This window comes from Rhineura floridana, chromosome 3 (assembly GCF_030035675.1).
Source record: "Rhineura floridana isolate rRhiFlo1 chromosome 3, rRhiFlo1.hap2, whole genome shotgun sequence".
Lineage (NCBI taxonomy): Eukaryota > Metazoa > Chordata > Lepidosauria > Squamata > Rhineuridae > Rhineura > Rhineura floridana.
The window spans coordinates 196,142,030-196,166,165 of record NC_084482.1 but is presented as its reverse complement, the minus strand read 5'-3'; the positions used below and the strand labels follow the sequence as shown (position 1 = coordinate 196,166,165).

General features: G+C 44.5%; 1 protein-coding gene and 1 pseudogene across 11 annotated transcripts in view; one reads left to right on the top strand and one right to left on the bottom strand.

Annotated features, from left to right (window-relative positions):
• The window catches only part of VWA7 (von Willebrand factor A domain containing 7), a 75,211-nt gene that overhangs the window by 7,790 nt on the left and 43,285 nt on the right, over positions 1 to 24,136 (bottom strand). For 7 of the 11 annotated variants that reach the window (XM_061619268.1, XM_061619269.1, XM_061619272.1 and 4 more), the window contains 4 exons: positions 23,417 to 23,697; positions 22,553 to 22,689; positions 20,358 to 20,526; positions 14,931 to 18,974 (listed from right to left, as the gene is read on the bottom strand). In XM_061619268.1, coding sequence (XP_061475252.1) covers positions 18,555 to 18,974; positions 20,358 to 20,526; positions 22,553 to 22,689; positions 23,417 to 23,697 — 1,007 coding nt within the window. In that variant the 3' untranslated portion in view covers positions 14,931 to 18,554. Of the gene's footprint in view, positions 1 to 9,274; positions 9,419 to 14,930; positions 18,975 to 20,357; positions 20,527 to 22,552; positions 22,690 to 23,416; positions 23,698 to 24,136 lie in introns of those variants that run through there. The other 4 variants (XR_009761596.1, XR_009761595.1, XM_061619273.1 and 1 more) reach the window with 4 other exon arrangements.
• Positions 1,766 to 10,456, top strand: LOC133378850 (suppressor APC domain-containing protein 2-like; annotated as a pseudogene).

The following is a 24,136-nucleotide window of genomic DNA, read 5'->3' as shown; positions in this document are numbered from 1 at the left end:
GAGCTTGCTTTCAAACCACTCTCAAGAAACATCTACCTACAGAACTCCCTGAAAATGTTGAGGAACACTGGATTAAACTTAAGACTTCCATTATTGCAGCATGTGAACAAACTATTGGATACCAAACTAAGAAACATCAGGACTGGTTTGATGAGAATGATAGTGAGATTGAACATATCATTGACAAGAAAAGGAAAGCCTTCCAGATATGGCAAAAAGACATTAACTGTGCTGCTAAGAAAAAATCTATGCCAGTGCAAAGTCTGAGGTCCAAAGAAGAACTAGAGAACTTAAGAACGCCTGGTGGATAAAGAAAGCTCAAGAAATCCAGCATTTTGCAGATGCTCATGATGCACGGGGCTTTTTTAATGCCACAAAGGCCATCTACGGACCAACAAATTACGGTACAAACCCCTTACGTTCAGTAGATGGTACCAAACTTCTTAAGGACAAAGAGTCTATTACACTGTGTTGGAAAGAGCATTACCACGACCTCCTTAAACGTAACTCTATTGTGGCTGATGAGGTCTTCTCGCAAATCCCACAACAACAAATTAGAGATGAGCTTGCAGTATCCCCTAATTTGGATGAAGTCAGTAAAGCCATTAATCAAATGAAGAATAACAAAGCTAGTGGACCTGATGGGATTCCTGCTGAAGTCTTTAAATAAGGTGGGCCTGAACTTACACAACAACTTCATGAGCTCATCAAAAAAATCTGGATGAGGGAGAAGATCCCGGAAGACTTTAGGGATGCCATAATTATCACTCTTTTCAAGAAGGGTGATAGAACAGATTGTGGGAACTACCGAGGCATCTCTTGTGTTGCTACCGCAGGTAAAATCCTTGCAAGGATCCTTGCAAATAGCCTCCTACCTATCTCAGAAGACATCCTCCCTGAATCCCAAAATGGTTTCTGCCCTTCCAGGGGGACAGTGGACATGATCTTTACTGCACGACAGCTTCAAGAAAAATGCAGGGAGCAAAACCGACCTCTGTATATGGTGTTTATTGATCTGACTAAGGCCTTTGATACTGTAAATCGAACTGCTCTCTGGACCATCCTTCCGAAAATTGGATGCCCTGATAAATTCCCAGTTTCTAATATGGTGTTGGCAAGAGAGTTATCTTACTATTACTAGGATTTCAGCTTCCCCCTCCCATGACAAAGGGTTGTGTGCCTTTAACAGCTGGTTGCTTCCTCTAGGATGCACACCTTAACGTGGGGAGGGGGTTTGAGAGTGTTGAAGAAGCTGAGAGCAATGCCGTCAGGAGTCTAGACCAAGAGGCTAAACTCCTAGCAGGGGCACCCAAGGCGGAATGGTCAAAGCTGAGACACCAGACTAAGATGCATCCAAACTCAGAGGAAGGCAATAGTAAACCACCTCTGAATACCTCTTACCACAAAAACCCTATCAACAGAGTATCCAAAATGCAACACGAGATAGTGCTGGAAGATGAGACCCCTCAGGTCAGAGGCCCTCAGACACCAGACTAAGATGCATCCAAACTCAGAGGAAGGCAATAGTAAACCACCTCTGAATACCTCTTACCACAAAAACCCTATCAACAGAGTATCCAAAATGCAACACGAGATAGTGCTGGAAGATGAGACCCCTCAGGTCAGAGGCCCTCACCGAGCTACTGGGGAAGAACAAAGGACAAGTACGAGTAGCGCTGTGGCTAATGATGCAGCCGGGTCAAAGCTGAATGGAAGCCCTGACACTGATGCACACAGATGCAAAAGGAGAGTCCACAGCCTCTGGATGCTCTTCGAAATCCTAGATGTCCAGCGGAGTGGGACCATCCACATCTCGGATATCAAGAGCCGCTGGGGCCAGGGAGGTTCTGGATTGAGCCCCCGAGGACACAAGGAGAGATGCCAGCTCCTGCCTGGAGTGCTCCAGGCCTTTCAGCAAGTGGCAGGACCCTATGGGGGCTAATTGGGTTTTCCCCGCCTAGTGGCTGGATTGAGAATTGTCCTCTGCCCTTTCCTTTTCTGCTCCGTGAACACTATTTCTCTCCCTGCCCCTCCCCGTGTTTCCATGTCCCAAGCAAGCCTGCAGCAGCTTGGTCAGGACACCATATGGCCAAGGGTTTAGCGCTCCTGATCCCATCTCCCCAGCCATAGAGACGACCAATCCTCTTACCCAGCTGCTCTGATCCCCCATCCCCATGGTAAGGTGCTGTTGTTAATGGGCCACACATTGGACACAGTCACAAAGAATGGAGATGGGGAGTGGGATTTAGACTGCATAAATAATCACCCAGGGCCCCACACACACCCCTCTCCTCCTGCCTGGCTTGGCCCCTCATTCCCCTTGCTACAATATGTGCACTTGTCAATCTTTCAGTTTCTTTGTCAGATATACCCATACCTGCATAGAATGTTCGTGTCCGTGTGCATTTAGGGATGGGGGAGAAATTTGATTCAGTTCCCATTTCAAGCCAAATCCACACTTTCCAAAACAATATGAGAACTGAAAATCTGCAATCCTTCAAAATTTGAATTTTGCAATGCAATTCTCCAACCAACCAGTGCTTTACAAAAATGCATATATTAGAGGAATGTGTGCATAAAAAAAAATAGTTTAGTGAAACTAACATTACAAATGCATTAGGAGAAACTGCTTGTAATAACGTATATTAGTCAAAACTGCCTATAAAAATATGTTTATTATGAGAAATACACACTAAAATGCTGAAGAATTTTAATGAGGATTTAAAAAAAAACCCAAATTACTGCAGAAATGTGAAGAACTGAATTTAAGGATGGAAAAAATAAACTTGACAGAACCAAAATTAACACATCCTTCCTTCCCTCTGTGTGTGTGTGTGTGTGTGAGTAATTCATTGGTAAAGCATCTGCTTTGCATACAGAAGGTCCCAGGTTCAATCTCTGACATCTCCAGGGAGGCTACAGAATGTTCCCTGCCTGCAACTCTGGAGAGCTGCTGCCAGTCAGTGTAGTCAATGCTGAGCTAGATGGATCAGTGGTCTGACTCACTGTAAGCCACTTCCTATGTTAAATACACACCTTTGTTTTTTCTTCCCAAGGCCAACCCAAAGGATTCTGCCACTCCAGGCTATTGCAGAGTGCAGTTTGAAGTATGTCCTCCAGATTTCTTTAATCTACCAGTGCTATTGTGCAATCCAAACTTCACCTCCTCTAGGACATTGCACAGGAGTTCTGGAGAGCCCCTCCAGGTCACAAATGAGAGAGAAATGTTTAAATAAAGCAGTGGGATCTGATTCCCTTGGCCACCTTGTTCTAAAGGGGTGAAAGCCAGGTGGGCCTGTGCTGTCTCAGCAAGTATATAACAGGCCACACCCACAATATTAATATTTATTTATTTTAAGGATATTCATTGTAGCAGAGGTTCCCAAACTATGGTCCACGGATCATCAGTGGTCTGTGAGCTTCATGCAGGTGGTCTATGGCATGTCTGCATTAAATACGCATATTGATTTTTAATTGTATTTCTATTGCTTTTTATTTCTTATATTGTACTTTATTGCATTACAATTTTAATTCTTTGCAATGCAGATTGTAATACAATAAAATGCAATATACAAGAAATAAAAGAAGCAACAAAAACTACAATTAAAAAACATACAACATTTAGCATAACACGTTACAATTGCTACAACAGGCAGATTGCATCCTTAAGTGGCCTGCCAAGATCATCGGCCATTTTCAAGTGGTCCATGGGGGGGGGGGGATTTGGGAACCACTGCACTATAGGTCTTTCTTTGGACTTCTTTTTATATATTTATTATTAATATTCAATATGAATCAATAAAAATAAACTCAGACATGCTAAGTTTACAAACAACTGATTTCATGGGGTGAAATAAAATATTTATTTATTATTACACTTATATCCCATTTTTCCTGCAAGGAGCTCAAGGCAGCGTACATGGTCTCTCCCCCCCTCCATTTTATCTTTGCAACAACCCTGCAAGGTAGATTAGACTGAGAGATTGTGACTGGCCCAAGGTCCCCCATTGAGTTTCATGGCTGCAAGGGGATTAGAATCCTGGTCTCCCAGGTCCTAGTCCAACACTCTAACCACTTTGCCAAACTGACTTTAGGTACCTCTGTTCTGCCCATCATCCATGTTCCTGGAGTTGTTTACAAGAAATGTAACTACAAACATAACATAATGGAATGGATCTAGACTCAGGTTTAAAGTAGATCCTTTGAAATCAATGGGACTTGAGTGTGACTGAGCCTGGATCCAACCCAAAAACTCCCCAAAAGTCCACAAGGTCACAAATGGAGCATATAAACAGGCAGCAAGATTAACAGTACAGTCCTAACCATGTCTACTCAGAAGTAAGTCCTACTAAATTCAATGGGACTTACTTCCCAGATAAGTGGAGTCAGGATTGCATCATGAAAGAGTATCTTTTTTTTTTTTTAAGTCCCATTGCGCTAGGTAGAATCCCTGTGCTGGCTTCATAGAAAGATATGAGTTACTTGCATGCCTCCCTATATTTTTGATGCTGAATCCTTTCCCGCTTGAACTTTTCATTTCTCACCTCCAACAAAAAATAGCATGCTGAGCTGCCTCTTGTGGTTTTTGTATACCAGTTGGGTTTGTCGATGGCTGCATTTGGACTTCACAATAACTTGTGGTTTACTTTGATGGGAATGAGCCTCATACACTCCCCACTCCTTCAATGCAGCCACGAGGAGGAAATCAGAAACGTTTGCTTCTGGTTATGATTAACTGCAATTTAGGATTACCTCTAAAACCTAAACTGTGATTGATCTTAACTTTGGCTTGTTGAAACAAGCCAGCTTCATGTCCTGTGGCATGAAGTTGGCTCATTTCAAATGAAATCAGATAAGATTAACCGCTGTTCTGTTGGATTGGGATAACATGACAAGCTGTGGTTCACCAAAAATGGAAGTGGAAAGCCTCAGTTACGGTGGTCAGGTGCAAGAAAAGACAGTGCTTCTGCACCTTTAGCAGCTGCGTAGAAGAGGAAACTTCAGCAGGTATAGTTTGTCATGTAAACACCTGTTGAAATTCCCTCTACTACACAACTGTTAAGAGTGCAGGAACCCTGGCCCTCTCTCTTTTTGCATCTAGACACCTTATAATTGAGAGAGGATATACAGCAGCCACAGCTTCTTGCCAGTTACTTCCTTGCAACTTTCATCCCCCCCCCATGCCTGTCTGATGTAGACAGCATGACATGCAGGTAAGTCATGCTGCACAGTAAGCACGAAGGGGGCAGCCAATAGGATGTCTCCTGCTCAGTCAGTATAGTATTAGGAGACAGAGTGAATCTCCCTGTTGCAAACTGGCAACTCTAGGTGTGTCCGGTTTCTGTTTCAGCTCTGTGTATTGCACAGTTGGGTAGGTGCCCTTCCTTACCCTTGTGTTTCTTTCTGTATTGTTTGTGGTTCTCTTTGCATAGCAAGCTGGGTATGTTCGGATGAATATGTCTGTGGTTAGTTTTGTTTCTCTGTCTTCGCTCACTGCCCCAGAACTGTGGTCTCTTGCTTGTAGGGTTACCATCATTTGGTCATTTCAAAAAGAGTACATTTGGCTTCAATAAGTGAAAAGTAAGAGTGTGCTGTTGCACCATCTCAAAAAGAGTACATGTTCTCTTAAAAGAGTATGGTTGGTAACCCTACTTGCTTGTCACACACCTATTATAATCCCCACCCTTTTGGCAGCTGAGCTGACAGAGCAAACTGCACTCATCCCACTTCTCCTTGACTCTGACAACACTTTCATCCCTCTATACTCAGAGCATAAAATGAACTTCACTGGATCAGATGAAAAGCCCATCTTGTTCAAGGGTGAAGGACTGTAGCTCAGTGGTAGAGCAACTGCTTTGGATGCAGAAGGTCCCAGTTTCAACCCCCAGCAACTCGATTATTGTTAGTCGCTTGATACCCAAAGGTCCCCAAGGACTTACACAATGTTAAAACAAAACAAATAAAACACCCTATAAAAACATCAATAAACAACAAAACAACAGCAATACCATCCCCACACAGCCTCAGGAAGGTTTGGCAGTATATTAAAAACAAAACATCTCAATCTATGAAATGCATGGGAGAAAAGGTACGTCTTTACCTGGTGCTGAAAAGATGGCAATGACGGCACCTGGCAGACCTCACTGGGGAGCATATTCCACAGATGGGGAGCAACAACTGAAAAGGCTCTCTCCCTTGTCACTGCCCTCCGAGCTTCCCTCAAAGGAGGGATCTGGAGAAGAGCCTCAGAGGAAGATCTAAGGGTCCGGGTAGGTTCATATCGGGAGAGGCATTCCAGAAGACATTGAGGTCCTGAGCCGTAAAGGGCTTTATACGTCAAAGCCAGCACTTTGAATTGGGCTTGGAAGCGTATAGGCAACTAATGCAATTGGAACAGGATAGGTGTTATATGGTCTGTTTGCCTTGAACCTGTCAACAGTCCGGCAGCGGCATTCTGCACTAACTGAAGCTTCCATAGGTAGGGATGGGAATGTCCTTGTCTGCCTGAAACCCTGGAGAGCTGTTGCAAGTCAGTGTGGACAGTACTGAGCTAGATGGACCAATGACCTGATTCCGTGTAAGGCATCTCCCTGTATTCCAAGGGTGGGGAACCTGTGACCATCCAAATATTTTGGGGTCTCCAATTCCCATCAGCCCAGCCAGCATGGTCCAGTGGTCAAGAATGATGGGAAGGGTAGTCCAGCAACATCTGGAAGGCCACAGATTCCCTTTCCCTGATCTAGTCCAACATCTGGTTCCTCCTACTAGATACCCTCAGGGAGCCCATAACCAGGGTGTGAAGGCAATAGACCTCTGCCACTGGGTTCACCCAGTGGCAAACTGTCTCTGAATGTGGAGATCTTCATGACCCCAACTCCCTCAGCGGACCTATTAATACAGTTATTAGGGTGCAGAGACAGGGTTGCCAACTGGCCTGGTGGGCATGGGGAACCTAGAACAGGTTGGCCTGTGGCTCTAAACACAATCACCTGCTAATGCCTACAGGTCAAATAACCCTTAAAAGTACAAGTGCACAGACCAGTTCAAAAGGTGGCAACCCTGAGAGGTGGGGCGCAGTCCTTATCATCAGGCCTTACACAGATATATACCTATCCACACATTTGAGTCTGCTACCTCAGATTCTCTGATTGCAACTTTGAATAAGGTCCCCCATTTATGTCTAGGATGGCTCTTTCCTCCACTCCGTGACTCATGTGTCTAGCACAGGATTGCCTAAACTTTTTCAGCTCATGGGACACATTCAGTGTTGGCCAACCCTCTGTGGCCCATGTGCGATCAGCGGGTGTGGCCACCCACACTCTCATGCACACACACAAGGTGCATGCTCTCACAGAGAGGCACAGCCCCCTTCCTCAGCTGATCCTTGCAAATCAGCAGAGAACGGGGGTTATTGCTCCCTCCCTGCTTATCAACTGATGGATCTGATGACTGGGGAGGAAAGACAATTTGGGAGGAACAATGAATGTGAATGTTACCATTGTACAATAGGATAGTTTACACACACACACGCGTGCACACACACACGCGTGCACACACACGCGCATGCGCTCTCTCCTCCCTATCCTCCATCCAGACCAGCAGAGGCATGATCAGTAGGGTTGCCAGGCCAGAAGCATCCCAAACCCTGAGATTCTAGGGGCAGGCCCTAGTGATGTCATGGGGGCCCCTAGTGATGTCATTAAAAATAATACGTTAAGCTTCAACCACAGTTGCTTGGAGCATACCACTCAAACAAAAAAACTGATCTGATTGGAAATTAAAAGAGAAATCTTAGCTAAATGAGGGTGTTTCCAAGTCCGGCTAAAAGATGGGATTATTCCTTCTCACCTGCGTAGAGATCCTAGGTAAGGAACATTTAATCTAGCCTACTTGCTTCTGGCAAGAAGGGTTTAAGTGCCCTCAGTCACTAGGCCAGTCACCAGAAGGCCATTGTAGGAAGAAAGGAGCCTAATGTTGTGGAGATGTTAGATAGGAGCACTCAGGAGTAAAGATGGATGCCCCTGAAGGCTACAATTCTAAACACATTTATTAAAGGACTAAGCCCCACAGAACTCAACAGGACATACCTCTGAGTAGATTTTTTAAAGATGCAGAAGACCTCTTGGTTGCCAGGCTCAGCCTCCAAGAGGTCTTCCGTATCTTTAAAAGTTGTGCAGTGGGAAGGGAGAATTCCACCTTGTGGTTTTTCCCATTACAGCATTGCAAGAACACCTGCACTTGGCTGACTTTCTCTTCTCCTAAAGATACAGGATCAATCTCAGGCCATGAACCTGGCAACCCTAGGGGGACTGAAGGGAATGGGAGCCTGGAGGACTGCAGTTGAGGCAGCTTTACCTTGAGGGATGCTGGAGTGACTGCCCTGCGTGGAAGGATTTTTTAAAATTTCCATTACAAGATGGCACAAGGGAAAGACAGGCAGATCTGACCTGTCAAGCACAAGTTCACTTGAGCAATCTTTGCAGAAATTAGCAGGAAGTACACTACTCTGGCCAAAGATAGCTCCTGTTCATTCTAATGGGATAACTTCCAGGAGATTGTATCTAAATGGTAAAGCCCGGGAGGGGAGATTGTTCATTTTCTGCCTTCCGCACTGAAATATTTTGGGCTGACCATGGGTTAAAACAGGTGGAAAACCTCCAACCTGCAGGCCTAATTATGCCCAGTACAAGTCCCAATTTGGCCCTCAAGGCTGTTTTCCTCAAACCACACTCATCTGTCCCACACCTGATCAGGTGATTGGGAGTGACAACAAGCCTGCTGGGATCGGCTGCACTATTGCTATCTATTCCTCTCACACAGCTACAATTCCCAGTGTTCCCCGGGATGAGGGATGGATAGTTAAACCACTCTGAGAATTGTAGCTCTGTGAGGGCACTAGGGGGATCTCCTAACAACTCTCAGCCACCTTAACAAACTACAGTTCCCAGGATTCTTTGGAGGAAGTCATGACTGTTTAAGGTGATATAATACTGCTTTAAATATATAGTGCGGATGGGACCTAAGTCTATCTTGCCTGCCTCTTGGATATTGCAAGGCCCCTGGGGTAAAGGTGATGCCTCTAAACTAGCCTTTCCCAGCCGGTGTGCCTCCAGATGTTGTTGGACGACAACTCCCACCAGCCTCAGCCAGCATTGCCAATGGCTGAGGCTGATGGGAGTTGTGGTCCAACAACATCTGGAGGCACACCGGTTGGGAAAGGCTGCTCTAAACACTGGAGTGCTCAATAAAAATTCTGATGGGTGGTGGTGGAAGGAAGTCACACTCACATGGTTATGTGGGTTTTCCTCTTCTCCAGCCTGAAGTTCCACCTGCTAGTTTTGGGGTCCCTCTTTGTCCACCAGGAAAGAAGGAGTTTCACCAGCAAGCAGTCACTATCCTCAAGGAACAGAACCACCTGCTGATTAAGGAAACAAAAAGCCCCGCAGGCTAGTCTCTTAAACACATATACATACACACACACACACACACAGAGAGAGAGAGAGCATTATTAAGTGCTATTGATTAGCACTTCTAGTAGTGAAGCCCAATGGTTGCCTCAGGGCTTTCTCTTTCATGAGACAAACTGAGGGGACCTCCTTAGGGCAGAGAGTTTAAACACTATTAAACAGTGTTCATCTGACTATGGCACTGAGCAAGCTTAATAACTGAATAGCTGCTATGGGGCCATAAGATGTATATTATTAATTGCATAATTTTAAAAATAAAAATAGCATTTCTCTAGAATCTAGAAGCCATTTTCATATTTAAATTATCAGCTTGTACTTTCTCACACATCTACTTTCTGAAGTATGATTTTGTTTTCAGCATTTAAAAATCCATTCTGCACCGGTAATGGCTGGGGGACATTTCCAAGAGGACATTCTCAGTAGGGTTCCTGAACTAGTGAAGAGGAGAAGCATATAGCTAAAATTGTGTACTGGTCCATGCACACACAATCAAAGCAGTGTATGGGTGTGTATATGTTCATTGGGAGTGGTGGGGCAGAAAGCAGAGAGCCTAACATTTGGTGGAGCCAGCCCCGCCCACCTCCTTGCTGAGCTCTGCAAGGGCAAAACTAAGTAGGGGGAAGCTGACAGGATGTGCCACCTCCTGGATTGGTTGTAAATAGGAAGGCAGGCAGGGACTGACTCAGTGCAGAGTCGCATTTGCCCAAATGGACCTGCCTGGCTGTATGTGTTTATGTGCATAATCTTTCAATTTGTGCAAAACTCAGTGTGAAAAATCAGCACAACAAAATGGCCTCCTTGGGGAAAAGAGGCATTGGTGGAATTGTTTCTGTTATTATAATGCTTGTTGTCTGCCTGACTAACAGGAAATGTCTGAGAAAAGTGACCACATTGCCCAGCTGGAGCAAGAGAAAGCAGCTCTTTACAAGCAACTCAAAGAGAGCCGGGGCTACTGACTACCCAACCACAAGGAGTCCACCTTTATGTGACAATCAAGGTCACTGTGTGTGCTGGCAATGAACATGGTGGCATCATTTTCTCCCGTTTGCACAATGCCTGTGATATCACTTCCTTCTCTGAGCCTGAGACAATTGACAATCTTTCTGACAAACCTTTCTGGCTAGGGGCATCATGATAGTTTTCTCCTTTATGCCATTTCATTCTGCTCCTGCAAGAAACACTGGTAGCAGAACTCTTATGCAGACAGCAGTATGACTACTCTACTCCAGTTCTACAATTGAATGTATTATGCCACCCATTGGGAAAGCAGGCCTCTAGACTTACAGCACAATTCTGTGCGTGATTGTCTGCTGAGAACAGAGTCCAGTCAAGCGGAGCTAGTGGGTATAGGATTGCAACCTTAACATGTATATTTCCCCTCAGTTTGCACTACTGCAACATTTGTTTGGGAGATATTTTGAGATAGTGGATTATTGTTAGTATGGAAACCTAGAAACAAAAGGCAATTGATATTTATGGAAAAGAGGAGGTGGGAGGGAATTGATCTGTCAAAAAGGAAGGAGCCATAAACCTAGGACAATGAGGCTGAGGCTGAAATGAACTGGGCCATTTCCTGGCCCAGGGCCACCATCAAGAGTTGGCATGGTCAAACTTCTGCTAAGGAGTTACACCCCAGCAGAGGGTCCCCTGACATGAGCTCCTTTGACCTGCTACAGTGAGGCAGTAGACTCAGTGAGGAAGGTGGGCAAGAACAGTTCCTTGCCTCAAGGGCTTTCCACAACCTATAGCCAACCCCAGTCCTGGCCTCCCCAGCTCCTCTTCTGTCAACATGCTTCAGATGTTTTACTCCAGCTGTGAGGCCTAGAACCCAAGATTAGGATTTCACACTGTGGCATACAATTGCAGTGATGCAGATTTTCAGAAAACATGGCTGTGGTCAGGGCTAGGACAAGATGACGGCTCCCCCATTTGATGAACAGAAGCTGGCCAGACTGGCAGTTGAACCTTATTTCTACACTGGTGATGGGATAGGATCCTTGGATACACCCAAGGGCAGCAGGCTAGCTTAGGAAGTACAGAGCAGGCTGCATCCATTTCCTGCCCCTCAGCACCTGCCTCACTCTACCAACCGGTAGGGTAGGCTCTGCCCATGGTATTTTATTTACCAAAATGAATATGATAACCTTTCCTACTGTGCACTTTCACTATGTGCTGTCTCCTAAAGATGCTGAGTGATGTCTCTCTTCCTGCTCCCACCCAGAACAAGGCCTTCCTTCAAAAAAACTGGATAGTAGTTCTCCCCTTGGCTGCCAAATTATATAGGACTTGGCTTTTGATAACTGTATGTAGAACCTTTAATCTGCAACTACTCTTGTCATATTTTTCTTCTTCACCCTTGCATCAAGTCAGTGAGGTAGATCCTTGTTATCGCAGAAGGAACCAAACCAAAGAGGTTATTCTATGGCTGCTTAGTGGCTACCATGGCTGAGCCAGAATTTAAACCCAGGCAGCACAGGTCCATATCCAGCCCTCCCACTCAGTGGTATAAACTAGCTCTGCACCCACTTCCTCTACTTCAAGATGCTATTTCTGTTGTCCAAATATTGATTAGGTCAACCTTGAGCACTCACACACAAAACAGTATTATTTCTCCTCCTCTAATTCAATTTGACCCCATTATGTTACTTTCCCCATTTTGTTCCTTGCTTTAAAGAGGTCACTTCCTTATTAAGCTTATGAGGACAGTTCCTGTCATATTATTTTTTAGTGTGTTGATAGAACAGCAATAACCATGAAGCTAAGAAAATAAGAGTGCCACACAGCCCTTGCTTCTGGTTCCCCTCTGAAAGCCAAAAACACAAAAAAGGGCAGCCTGGCCATGACATCCTAACATCTCCTGCTAAAAGGCTCAGGTAGCAGATAATGGGAAAGGCCGGAGGATGGTCTGTAGCTTAATGGTAGAGCATTTACTTTGCAATGCACACAGAAGGTCCCAGCTTCAATCCCCATCATCTCTAGGTAGGGCTGGGGGAGATCCCAGTCTGAAACTCTGGAGAGCTGCTGCCAGTCAGTGTAGGCAAGACTGAGGCTGTGAACACACTAGTTGCCAGAGTAAAGCGTTTCCATTGGCCACACCTGAAGGGGGAACAAGTTGATCTGCAGACTGTGATGTTCCTGTATGTGAATGTAATGTAAATATGGTAAGTGCAGGTTTATTATAGGAAATATGGTGAGTGAGTGAGAAGGGGGAGTACATGGGCTGTAGAATGCTGGATGATGATTGGCTGTGTGTTTGAATGGCTGAAGGTATAAATGAGGATGACAGTTAAGTTGTGGTGTGTGGGTTGGTTGAAGGTGGTGGGGTTGAAGGTTGTTGTAGAGAGAAGGTGGCTGTTGAGAGATTGGATTAGGAGTTCTGAGGCATGTATTAAGAATTAAGAACATAAGAGAATCATATATGAAACCATACGCTTGTCAACAAAATCTATAAGTAATCTTGTTATTCCTAGTGTTAGCAATAAATATTTTCTTGGTTTACTTAAAGCCTGATTCCTTAGCTGGAGTGTATAGATCAGGGGGGGGAAGGCAGGGTAACCAAGGCTGAAGAAGAAATTGTATATAATGGTGGCAGCGGTAAAGGAGGAGATATTGTATCAGCATTCAGTACCACAGAGCAACCCAGAGCTGTGAGCTTCATAGGCAAGAGGCTTCAGGGGGGTTGGGAATTACCTAAACACACAGACACAAGGTATCAAAATAGCCAGGAAGAGACTAAGGCACAGTTTAGAGGCTATACTGGATACACAGAGTGTTGGGTAGTGTGGCCTAGCAGGGGGATCTTTTGAGATCTGTGCTAGAGCGGAGAGAGGTAAAAATAAACACGACAATCCTGACTGCTGGTAGCCACAAGTGAGAGCGTCACAGGTGGTGCCAGAGGAAGGACGTCACACTGACCTGTTGCGAAGTCTTTATTATTTATTTGTTACATTTATACCCCGCCTTTCTTTTCATGATATAAACCCAAGGCAGCTTACATATGGTTTCCCTGAGGTCTCCCATCCAAGTACTGACCAGACCTGACCCTGCTTAGCTTCAGCAGGGTGGTGGCCTCATGTGCCTTCAGACCATAGCCTGGGAAGCTGAATTTTTAAAAAACGCATGCAAGCTGTTCCCAGCAGGTTTTACAGTAAAAAGGGGCAGGATTTGACCAATGTCATGCACCCCCATTTTCAGAAAAGAGAGGTGGAGATGCACTGGAACCAGCAGAACAGTGAGTGTGTTTCTACCCGTAGCTAGTGGACCAGTGATCAGGCTCAGTATAAACCACTGCTGGTCAAGGTAAACATTGGGCTGGATGGGCAAATAGTCTGACCTGGTGTGAGGCAGCTTCCAACATGTCTGATGCAGGCAGGAAAACATCTTTCAACCCCTACATATCTTTGGGAAATTTTATTTGTCAGGGAGCCTTCTGTAAGTACCTGCATATGCTACTTATATGTAGAGTGCCAACAACCAGCTAATTCTACTTGCCCATTTAATATTTCTTTGTCATGTTCAGCATCGGGTATTCTTTTAACCCAAGAAAATTAAAAACTGGACTTAGCCAGTTTTGTGTGGTAGTTTTCTACCTCAAGCAACTTCCAATGTAGCATGAAACTAACATATAGAGGTTTATGAGGTATTTTTCTACCCTAAGCTAATTCAAATGTGTCTCAGAGTGAAATAAGTCTCCAAAAACAAAAGCAATGTATGTTGCATGTTAGAAGAAAGGCACTTATTTGCTACCCTTGTTTCACCCCAATAGCAAAACTCAACAGATTTTTGCAGGATACTTTTTGTCCCAAGCGTTTCTTATTTACAGAACTGAAATTTGAGGACATGGTTTACTACTGTGCAGGTGACAATACATTAGAAGAATTATGTTGTAGGTCTGCTTCTGTGCGATTTCGGCAGGGGTCATAATCCCAGGGTGGATTTCAATCCCATTTTCTAAACCTTTAGAATTTTCCTATTGATCCTACACCCTGCACTACTGGCCTCCATCCCCTCACTCAACACAACTTGCCAGACCCTGCCCACTGACCAAGTATTTTTAATATCGCATGTTGGTTATCTTAATCACCTTTTCTCACTGATGCCAGCAGCACAACCCACAACCTCATGAACCACTTGCTCCTCCTGCTGGTTTGAAGAGTATAATAAACAACTCCTACTAACAGTACTCAAAATGTTAATTATTCCTTGACCTTTCTCCTTTCACTTGCACCCATGTCCCCCAATTCTCCCTTTTAAAAACAATTATGTATTTATTAAAATGTTTATATATAGAAAAGTACTGAAATTTATGTGTGATTAAAACAACAAATTTTAATGCATTGAATTATTTGAATAGGCTAGCCAGCATCCAAAATGCTCTTCCCCCACTCCCCAGGAGGGGGGGGACTCCAAATGCCCACTGCATACTTTAGTGGTGGAGTAGTTCAGGAAAAAGGAAGTAAAACGCCCCATTTTACATCAGTGGAGTTTATTTGACATAAGGCTTAAGTTTTTAAAAAGAATCTCCTTTAAACAAATATCTATATGTACAAAAACATTCCTCTCATACAGCAATAACTAAACATCCAGAAATAAAAAAATAATTTGCATAAAAATATAGCGAGAACGATTTAGATCAGCAGGCAAAAATATACAGATCAAATTAAACTTAAAGGAAGTATGAGGAGGGGAAGTTTCACATAGATAGGCACAAATCTTAAGGCACGCTTAAGGCCAAACTGGACATGAGGTGGGAGATCCGTGAGCAGGTCTCCTAACATTTTTTCCCTTACTTCAGAGTGCTTGTGGTAGGGCTTTCAATAAGGATGCTACCATTTTTTCCTTTCTCCTACTGAAATGACTTCCCTCTCCCTTCCCAATGCTGCTATTAGTGCTTCTCATAGGGAAAGAGACTGGTATACTAATTTTGACCAGAGAAACAGCATGGGGAAAGGATTAATTGCCACCTCTCCCAACTCCGCTTCCTTGATCATACTATCAGCCCCTTGTGGTAGCTTTGAAGTAAAGAGAGAGAGAGTGGAAGTTCACACATCAGAAAAAAATCTCCTGCATTAATTGGCCGTGAGAAGGCCAACTATAAGAAAAAGTAGCTGGGGGATTTTACCAAGGCTGAGGCCTCTTTAGTGGTAGATGCACAGATCATGTTTACTCTTTCCTCCCCCCCCCCTTTTGTGGTGAAGGGCATGCCTGTATTCAGAGACTTTAAACCACATGAATACTTAAAAAAATTCTACCAGCACAGCAAAATCCATGTTAGACAGTTGAATAGCATCCACATCTACTACTCTGTCAAGATGTACCGACCTCCTTTGCCTCCACTGTGCATGTTGAGAGAAAAACCTTTTAGGGCTACCTCCAGCCATCCTCACAATGAGTACTTGGAAGCAAGATTGTGTGGAAAGAGATATGTAGGGGAATGCATATCAGTTGGTAAAAGAAGAAATACCAGGAGTGGATCAAAGCAGACTATGAGGGAAGAGGGGCTACAGTGAGAGATATGGGGACACCATTATAAGGCCCGTGATGAAGGAAGACCATATTCTGAGCAGTGGAAGGGACCACTTCTGTTCCAGCCAGAATCCCACATTTGGCCCCAGAGCCATCCACCAACATCACTAGTGATGACAGCTGATGGGTGGGAGGATACAGTTTAATCCTGACTTCATCTGCACAATCCTGTACTTTGCTACCATTCTCCTCCCCTCAGCATCTGCTGCCTCGTGGGTAGGGCTGTTCCCAGAGTATGTGAAGAGGACATGGAATGGATCACTGATCCTAGGGTAATAGTGTCCTGAGAGTATCCAGACACCAAACACTGCTTGTGAAAACTGTGTAGCCATAGTGAGAAGGTAATTTAGAAAAGGAGAGTCTAGAGAACAGACTGCAAAAAGCAGAGGGAGTGCCGGGCACAGAAACGAAGATTACAAGTGTGTGGGAGGCATGCAGGAGGGATCCTTTAGTGGCTATTTCAGGGTAAGAGAATGCTCCAGAGACTTGAGGGCCATTGAATAGGATTCCAACCGAGGAATCCTAATGTTCATAAATACTAGGAAAGCAGAATGTGGGAATAAGACAAGCTAAGATAAAAAATATTATAGTACGTCATTCAGGGCTGCTGTTTCAACTGACAGGTGCTAGGGAAACTAGGGTCCAGAGAACTAGAGCTGTCCCAACTGTAACGTGTCAGTAGCAGCTTTGTATTTTGGATTAGTAAAAGCAACACAGCAGGAGAAACAGAGAAAGAAGGCAGGAACAGCATCCTGCCCCAAGAGAACACAGGATGGTGATCATTTGGCATCTCTGGGTAAGGAGATGCAGGGTGCTAACAGCAACACCAACTATTAAAAGTTTAAATCGCCAGGCCAGAAGGAAAGGGCCATGGCAGGCATGGCAGTGTTTTGTCAGCCCACCAGGGAGCAACCTGGCTTGCAGGAGCTGAACTTCAGGAGGAAGAGGAGGGGTTGACAGCAAGGATTTTGCTCACGTGATGAGGGTAGTCAGAAAAGGCATATAGGGACAGAGGTGGTAGAGGGCAAACTCTTGGAGCAGCCACTCAAAGATCTAGGTGTGTCTTTGGAACGGGGAACATGTGAGATCATTAGAGGGTCTAGAAGAGTCAAACAAAGATTGAGGGCAGTAAAAAGAAGAAAATAAGGAGGGCAGTCCGAAGGCTTATTCCAGCATCACAGAAAGGTGTTTTAGAGACCAAAATGGGCTCTTGGGCAGGCAAGAAAGAGAGAGAAGAAACCTAATTCTAGGAATCCTGTGTGGCTCATCAAGGTAGCAGATATGTTGCATCACAGAACATGGTAGTCAGGAGAACCCAATGCAAAGACCCAGAGGAAATAGTTCCAACTTTTTGTACAAGTGAGTTACTATGCAAGGGACTTGGGGAGGGAGGGAGAGGAATAAAATGGGAGTTGAAGGAGCCCCTGTGGGGCTCTGGGGAATGGAGGCTATGGAATAGCGTGTGTTTGTGTTTTGCTCTTGTATGTGGAGCTGATTATCTAATAAAGTCATTTGAAGGTATTAGTCTGTGTAGATTTTAAAGGGGAGAGAGGAGAGAAAGAGACCAAAGTAGCCACTGCATACACTGACCTTTGTCACCTGTGGCCACACCACCTCCTGAGCAATCTACAATGAAACAGGAGAGTGCCTTTTAAAAATGCACACATACACAATCTTCAGCACAATGTTTTGCAAATATTCTTTGCTGGGGGCACTGATAATAATAATATAAAAAGCACAGAGCTGGAAAAAGTTACTTTTTTGAACTACAACTCCCATCAGCCCAATCCAGTGGCCATGCTGCCTGGGGCTGATGGGAGTTGTAGTTCAAAAAAGTAACTTTTCCAAGCTCTGAAAAAGCAACACTGTTTGGAAACAGACAGGAAAAAGGATGGCAAGCTCCGATGATGTGACTAGGAACCCAAAGGCTAGTAATGCCATTCGGAGCATGGAATTCATAGCAGCAAGGCTGTAGGTTTGAGTCCCACCATGGGTCTCTGTGACACTTCCTCCAGGGAGCAGCCGTGCCTCTCTGGCAGAGCACATGCATTTGCATGCAGAAGTCCTAGTTTCAATCCTGCCATATTCAGTTAGACGGATCTCAAGTGGTGAGGCTCCAAGAGACAGCAGACACACGTGCCAGATGGGTTCATGCTGAGCTACATGGCCCAAGAGTCTGGCTCAGTATAAGGCAGCTTCTTTTGCTCATTTACTATTCTCTCCATATGAAGAACAGAGAGACTTGGTCTCTGTCTAGATCTGCTGTCAAGATAAGACTCAAGAGCAGCTTAGATAAGGTAAGGGGGATGGGATCCTAGGCTATGTGCATATTTACCATCTGTGAATCCCTGTGCAACACACACATCAATCATCATTCATGGGATCCGCCTGTTGCTTCCAGAGGGGCCCAAACTTCAGGAACGGCCCTTCTGCTCAGCATCTCTCTTGTTTGCCAAGCCCATTCATTCTCCTCCACAATCAAGTCAAATACCACTATATTCCTACAGAGGGCAGCCTCTACAGTCAAAGAGTTCTCCAGTAACCCACAGGTATCATGAAGCCTTACAATCTTAGCCAACCAATCTCCATGAAGGCTGTCAACACCCACCACCAGGATGTCGTAGCAGCCGCCGCAGCCACCACAGGCTTCCTAAGGACATCAGGTGGTGATGCTGTTGCCTTGTCAGGAGGAGCAGGGGGTGCTGATGCCACTTGGCACCAATACTTTTCCCCAAGCAGGTTGGTGACCACCAGCCTGGCCTGTTGTGAGCAACAGTTTGAGGCGTAAGTGACCGACTCCGCTAGCCCATCAGCATGGTGAGGTACCACAGCACCCCCTTCCACCTGCACCGAGCGAACGCCAGCTTTGTCCCAAATTCGCAACGTGGCCATCCAACGCTGGCTGCGACAAGGGGACTGTGGTGGGCCACAGGAACCACCGACAGAAGTGACATTACAGACTGGGGAAGAGAGTTTCTGCACCTGTTGGTAAAGAGGAACAGGAACATGTTACAGCATATCCAGACATGTGTGCTTTTGGAGGAGGGAAGAGAGAATTATAAGCACAAGAGAATCAAAATAAGGCCCTGCTCATCATGACAAGCTTCCTGGTTTTTCAATATTGTTGTATCCTCAAATAATATACTTGTGAAAAGTTGGTCCCATATTCTTGCAAAATAGGGTGGGCCAAGTGCAAAAAAAAGAGGACAGGGCTGCTGCACCTTTAGTAGATGTGAAGAAGAAGGAATATTCTCTTTTCCATCTGGCCGCTCTACCCTGCACAGATTCACTCCTTCCTTATTTATGCAGGCCATTTATATTTTTACCCTTCATCCAAAGATTTCAGGGCAGGTAACAATGGAATTCAGTAAAATACAACATTCATACATAAGATTATAAAAACACAAAATGGCAACAACTTGCAGTTTTCCATCAGTGAGAGTATTACCACTTTAAAGTTGCTTACTGTAGAGCTATTATTTGTTTACCTATAAGCTGTCTAGAGTTTATATAAAAATAGACAAGGCATAAAATGTTTGTTTTTATTAATTTCAGTAATCATTGAGAACACACACTGTAGCACTCTTTTGCTGGTTTCTATAACAAAAAAATGATAACGTACATGGACCAGAAAAGAAACAGCTACCTCTTCCTTATCACTGAATTAATTGCTGCGATACTGGGAGCATAGTGGCTCAGGACTAGGAATAGAACTATCTGTAAAATTTGGTTCTCTCAGTTTCTTATTTTTCTAATACTAAATTCAGTTCCCCACAATTTCTGCAGCAATTTGCAATTTAAAAAAATCCTCATGAAAATTCTTCAGCATTTTAGTGCAAATTACTCCTAATGAATACAAAGGGTTAGAAAAAAGTAATAGAGGCTTGGTCTATCTATGTCTATTACCCTGGTTGTCCAAATACAGAACCTCCATAACAATAATCTTTTTGCCCGGATTGTAAACTTCTGAATGGAACCTGCTTTGTCACTGTTGGAGCCAGGGTACTGGATAAGATGGACCTATGCTATTTGTGGTGGTGGTAGGGGTTTAAAAGAGAGTTGGTTCAAAGAGCTAGTGCATGTGTAGTAAAAGAATGCGGGAAACGCATAGAAGGACATGGCCCACTCCATGCTTCTGCCAGTTTTGAATTTGTGCAGAACATGTGGCTTTCCAGATATTGTTGGAATACAACTCCGAGCACCCCTGACCACTGGCTATGCTGAATGGGGCTGATGGGAGTTGTGAGTCCAACAACATCAGAGGGGTCACAGGTTCCCCATCCCTGATATAAGCAAAGAACAACTTCAGAAACTCTCCAATTGGCACCCTGCTCCAGTGCTCTTCCCCCTCCCCCCAAGGCTCACCGGAGGTAAAGGCATCACAAGCAGCTGGATATGGGCAAAGCTAGGATCCCCAACTGCATGAAGGAGGTTGGCCTGCAGGGTTACGGTGATCACAGAGCCAGGATCGGCAGCATCTAACACATTCAAGGCAATCTGTCCAGTTGCTGTTTGGTTAAAGCCTAAGTGTAGCCTGCAGAAAAGGGGAGCGGAAGTTAAAAAGATCAAGATATTGATGGATGGACTGAACAGCATCAAGTGGGTTCATTATTTATTAAATAAAAGATTTACAGACTGCCTTTCATATAAAACAAGGCAGTTTATGATAAAAAAATCAATACAAACATTAAAATGCTAAAAAAATTCAAATATTACAGATATCCAGAATTTCTAATAAAACTCGTATTAAAAACCAGTATGCAGGAATTCCCTAACGAATAGGTAAATGGGTTTTTCCAGATTTCTTTTTATTAATTATTATTATTAACTTTTATTTACAGTATCAATACAATTTTGATTCCAATACAAAAATCAGTTGTGTCCAGTTCTTTTTGAAATATCTCAGTTATTAGATTTCTTCCTTTCTTTAACTGTTTATAACTGGTAATTTTATTCGTTACCATAATATTCCAGATCTTCCTCAGCCAATGGTCAACTGACAGAGCCACAGTGCTTGTTCAAGTTTTTACAATCCTAATCTGAGCAGCTATTAACATATGGGACACCAAAACAATTCTCTCTCTCCCAGTGTGGCGTTTCACATGTCCTAGAAGCCTTTCCTTATCTGGCACCAAAAAGGTGTCAGCAAAGGTGCGAAGTAGTACTTGCTGGGAAGACTATTCAGATGGGGAGCTACAAATGAAAAGGTCCTAAGTCTAAAAATGTCTGTAACTATTGCTACTAATATTGCAGCCCAATAGTAAAATAGTAAAATTGCAGTATGAGACCTAAAGAGGCCACTTTTATTATTTCCCAGCTGTGTTAATTGAGATTTAATTCTTAGTGCCTTACACTTCCAAATAAACTTACTTATTTCAGATTGAATCTTATTGAAGATACTATATGGAACCATAATAGGCAAATCTACAAGCACAAATCATTAGCAATATTTTCACTTGTACAATTCCCACCCTCCCAATCCAGGAGACTGGAAATTTAGACCAGACCATATCCCGATTCATTTCCCCCCGTACTCAATACACACATTATCTTCTATTAAAGTATTTTTAATCAACCAGCAACTCCACTACTGTAGATATCCGCTGTATCTTTAGGGGAAGGTTATGTCGCAGTCAGGGCTGGCACCAGCCTGCCCTGGCCCCTGCCACACACACACACGCCCCACCTACCTACCTAGTGAGCAAGTGGGCAGGCGAGTGGGCAGGTGAGTGAGCAAGCGGGGCGGGGGGGCAGCTCCTTCCATGCGATCTGTGGCAGGGACCCTGCTGCAGTTCGTGGAAGGGGAGATCCTGATCCTAACCCTAACTAGGGGCCCTTCAGGGGCCCCTGTGGGTCGCGGGCCCTCAGCCAGGGCCTCACCTAGCTGCCCTTTGGCGCCGGCCCTGGTTGCAGCATGGAAGCCACTATGGAGAAGACCCTCCCTTGAGTTGCCACCTGACAAAATCTTACCATGCATGGTATGACTAGAAGGGCCTCTGACAATCTCAGTGAGTGAGCTAGATTGCATGTCACAGGTGCCAGCCAATAGGCATTGTCCTCAGGCAGATCTTCCTCATCAAGCTTGATTACATTGAAAACTAGGACAATCACTTTTTGAAAATTCAGAATGAATTTTATAATGCAACCAAACTGTCTTCATCACCATCACAAAGGTAGCACCCTAATTCGGCATTGTTTATTCTTCCCCTACTAAACATGAGGAGTCAGGGTAGGACAGATAACTATGTAGATGCCTGAATCTTCAGCCGTTGACTTCTGAAAATAATACTCTCACATGCACAGGCTTCTAAGATTTGTCCAAGCACTGTGCACACATATTCAGGCCTATATGCACAATCATAAGGTCTAGAAACTTAAAAAAAAACCCATAGAAATGAAGTTTTCAGGAGGCTGTATTGTGTGCAGTGCAATAATTCCCATCCAAAGGGTAGCCCTGCCTGGGGGTGGGGTGATGCAGAGGCAGGGAATGAAAGACCTGAACATACCAAGACACAGACAAAGGAAAGCATCTCCCAGTGTTGCTTATTCACCAGAATTACCTGGAGCTGGAGATGTTGACCAGGAACCGAGGAACACTGCTCACCTTCAGATCATACTGCTTGGATGAGCCGGGATTCGTCACCTTCCAGCCAATGGTAACAGGCCTCCCTGGGAACACAGGAGTGTCTGTGCTCAGCTGGAACAAACCAGGATATAAGTTACAGCAATCTGGCCACTGCCAGTGTTCACAGAATCAGAGTTCCCTTAAAAGACATGAGCAGCTGCTAAGGTGCATATTTGCAGCTAGATTTGTAGATACACAAGGACAACAGTGTGCCACTTCAACACAGCAGGTAGGCCAGATCAACATTCCCTACAACAAACTGGAATGCTTACTTGGGAGTAGACTAGGCTTGAGAGAACATAAGAAAAGCCTGCCGATGTAGTCCAGTATCCCATTCCCACAGTGGCCAACCAGATGCCTATGGGAGGCCACAAACAGGACATGAGCATGACAGCACTCTCCTCACTTGTGACTCACAGATACTAGCATTCAGATGCATACTGCTTCTGACAGTGGAGTAGCACATAGTCACTGTGGATCCCACCGGGCTTAACTTTGCAGGTAATGAACAGCAGCAAGAACTAGTGGATTGCAGCCACCATTTAAATTTTCCACAAAGCCCTACAACTCGTGGGTATTATGAGAAATGTAAATGGCAGCTCACTCCCAAGACCCAACCAATCAGCATTAATGGGGGAACCAGAGCAGGTGTTGGAGGGGCTGGCTGACACCTGCCTGATGATGCAGAGTGGGGATCCCATGCCTGGGGCAGATTCATTGGTATGCAAGTTTGCAAAGCACAGTTTCAAAAAGTTGAGATGTACCGCCCTCTCCCTCCTCCTCAGCTTCCTTGTCTTACCTCCAACAGGGATCCCTCAACAGTAGTTGCTTGAGGAGCAGCTCTCTCCACCTTCTGGCCCTCGCTGTCCACGCCATGGAGAACCACAGAGAAGCTGCTATTGGTTTGCAGAGTTGGAGGCAGCTCGGCCACAAACAGGTCAGCCTGGTTGGCTCCTCCTTGCAGTTTTAGCTCCCCAAGGCTACCTCCCCTCCCTTCCAAGTTCACTGCCTGTAGCTGAACTGAGCCCAACTCTGATCGATTCAAACCCATCGCCATAACAACCAGGTAAGTAGGCAAGCCTGTTGAAAAACAAGTCAAATGCTAATTGGGCCACATATTCAATCCCTAAGATGCTACGTGTGCCTGCTTATAGGTATGGGGTTTGGAAGTCTCTAAGCCTGCCATTAGACTGGAAATTGGAAGATGCAAGCTAGCAGTAGTTGTGGGAAAAGAGGTGATGACAAGACTACCCCAATCCAAGGTATGGCATGGAACCAGCTGGGGGATAGCTTTGCATCTGACCGCCAAATATATAGGATGTTTAATAGCAACAAAGGCTACTTTTTACATTTAAATGTTTGTTTATTTTCCAAATACCAATATTATTTTTAAAAAACCACAAATTAAAAAGGAACTTATACAGATAGCATTAATGACTAATAATGTGTCACGTACAGGTTCATTTTGAGGGTAAATATCAAATATGTTTCAGATAAGTGCTATTTTTTTTTGCAAGCC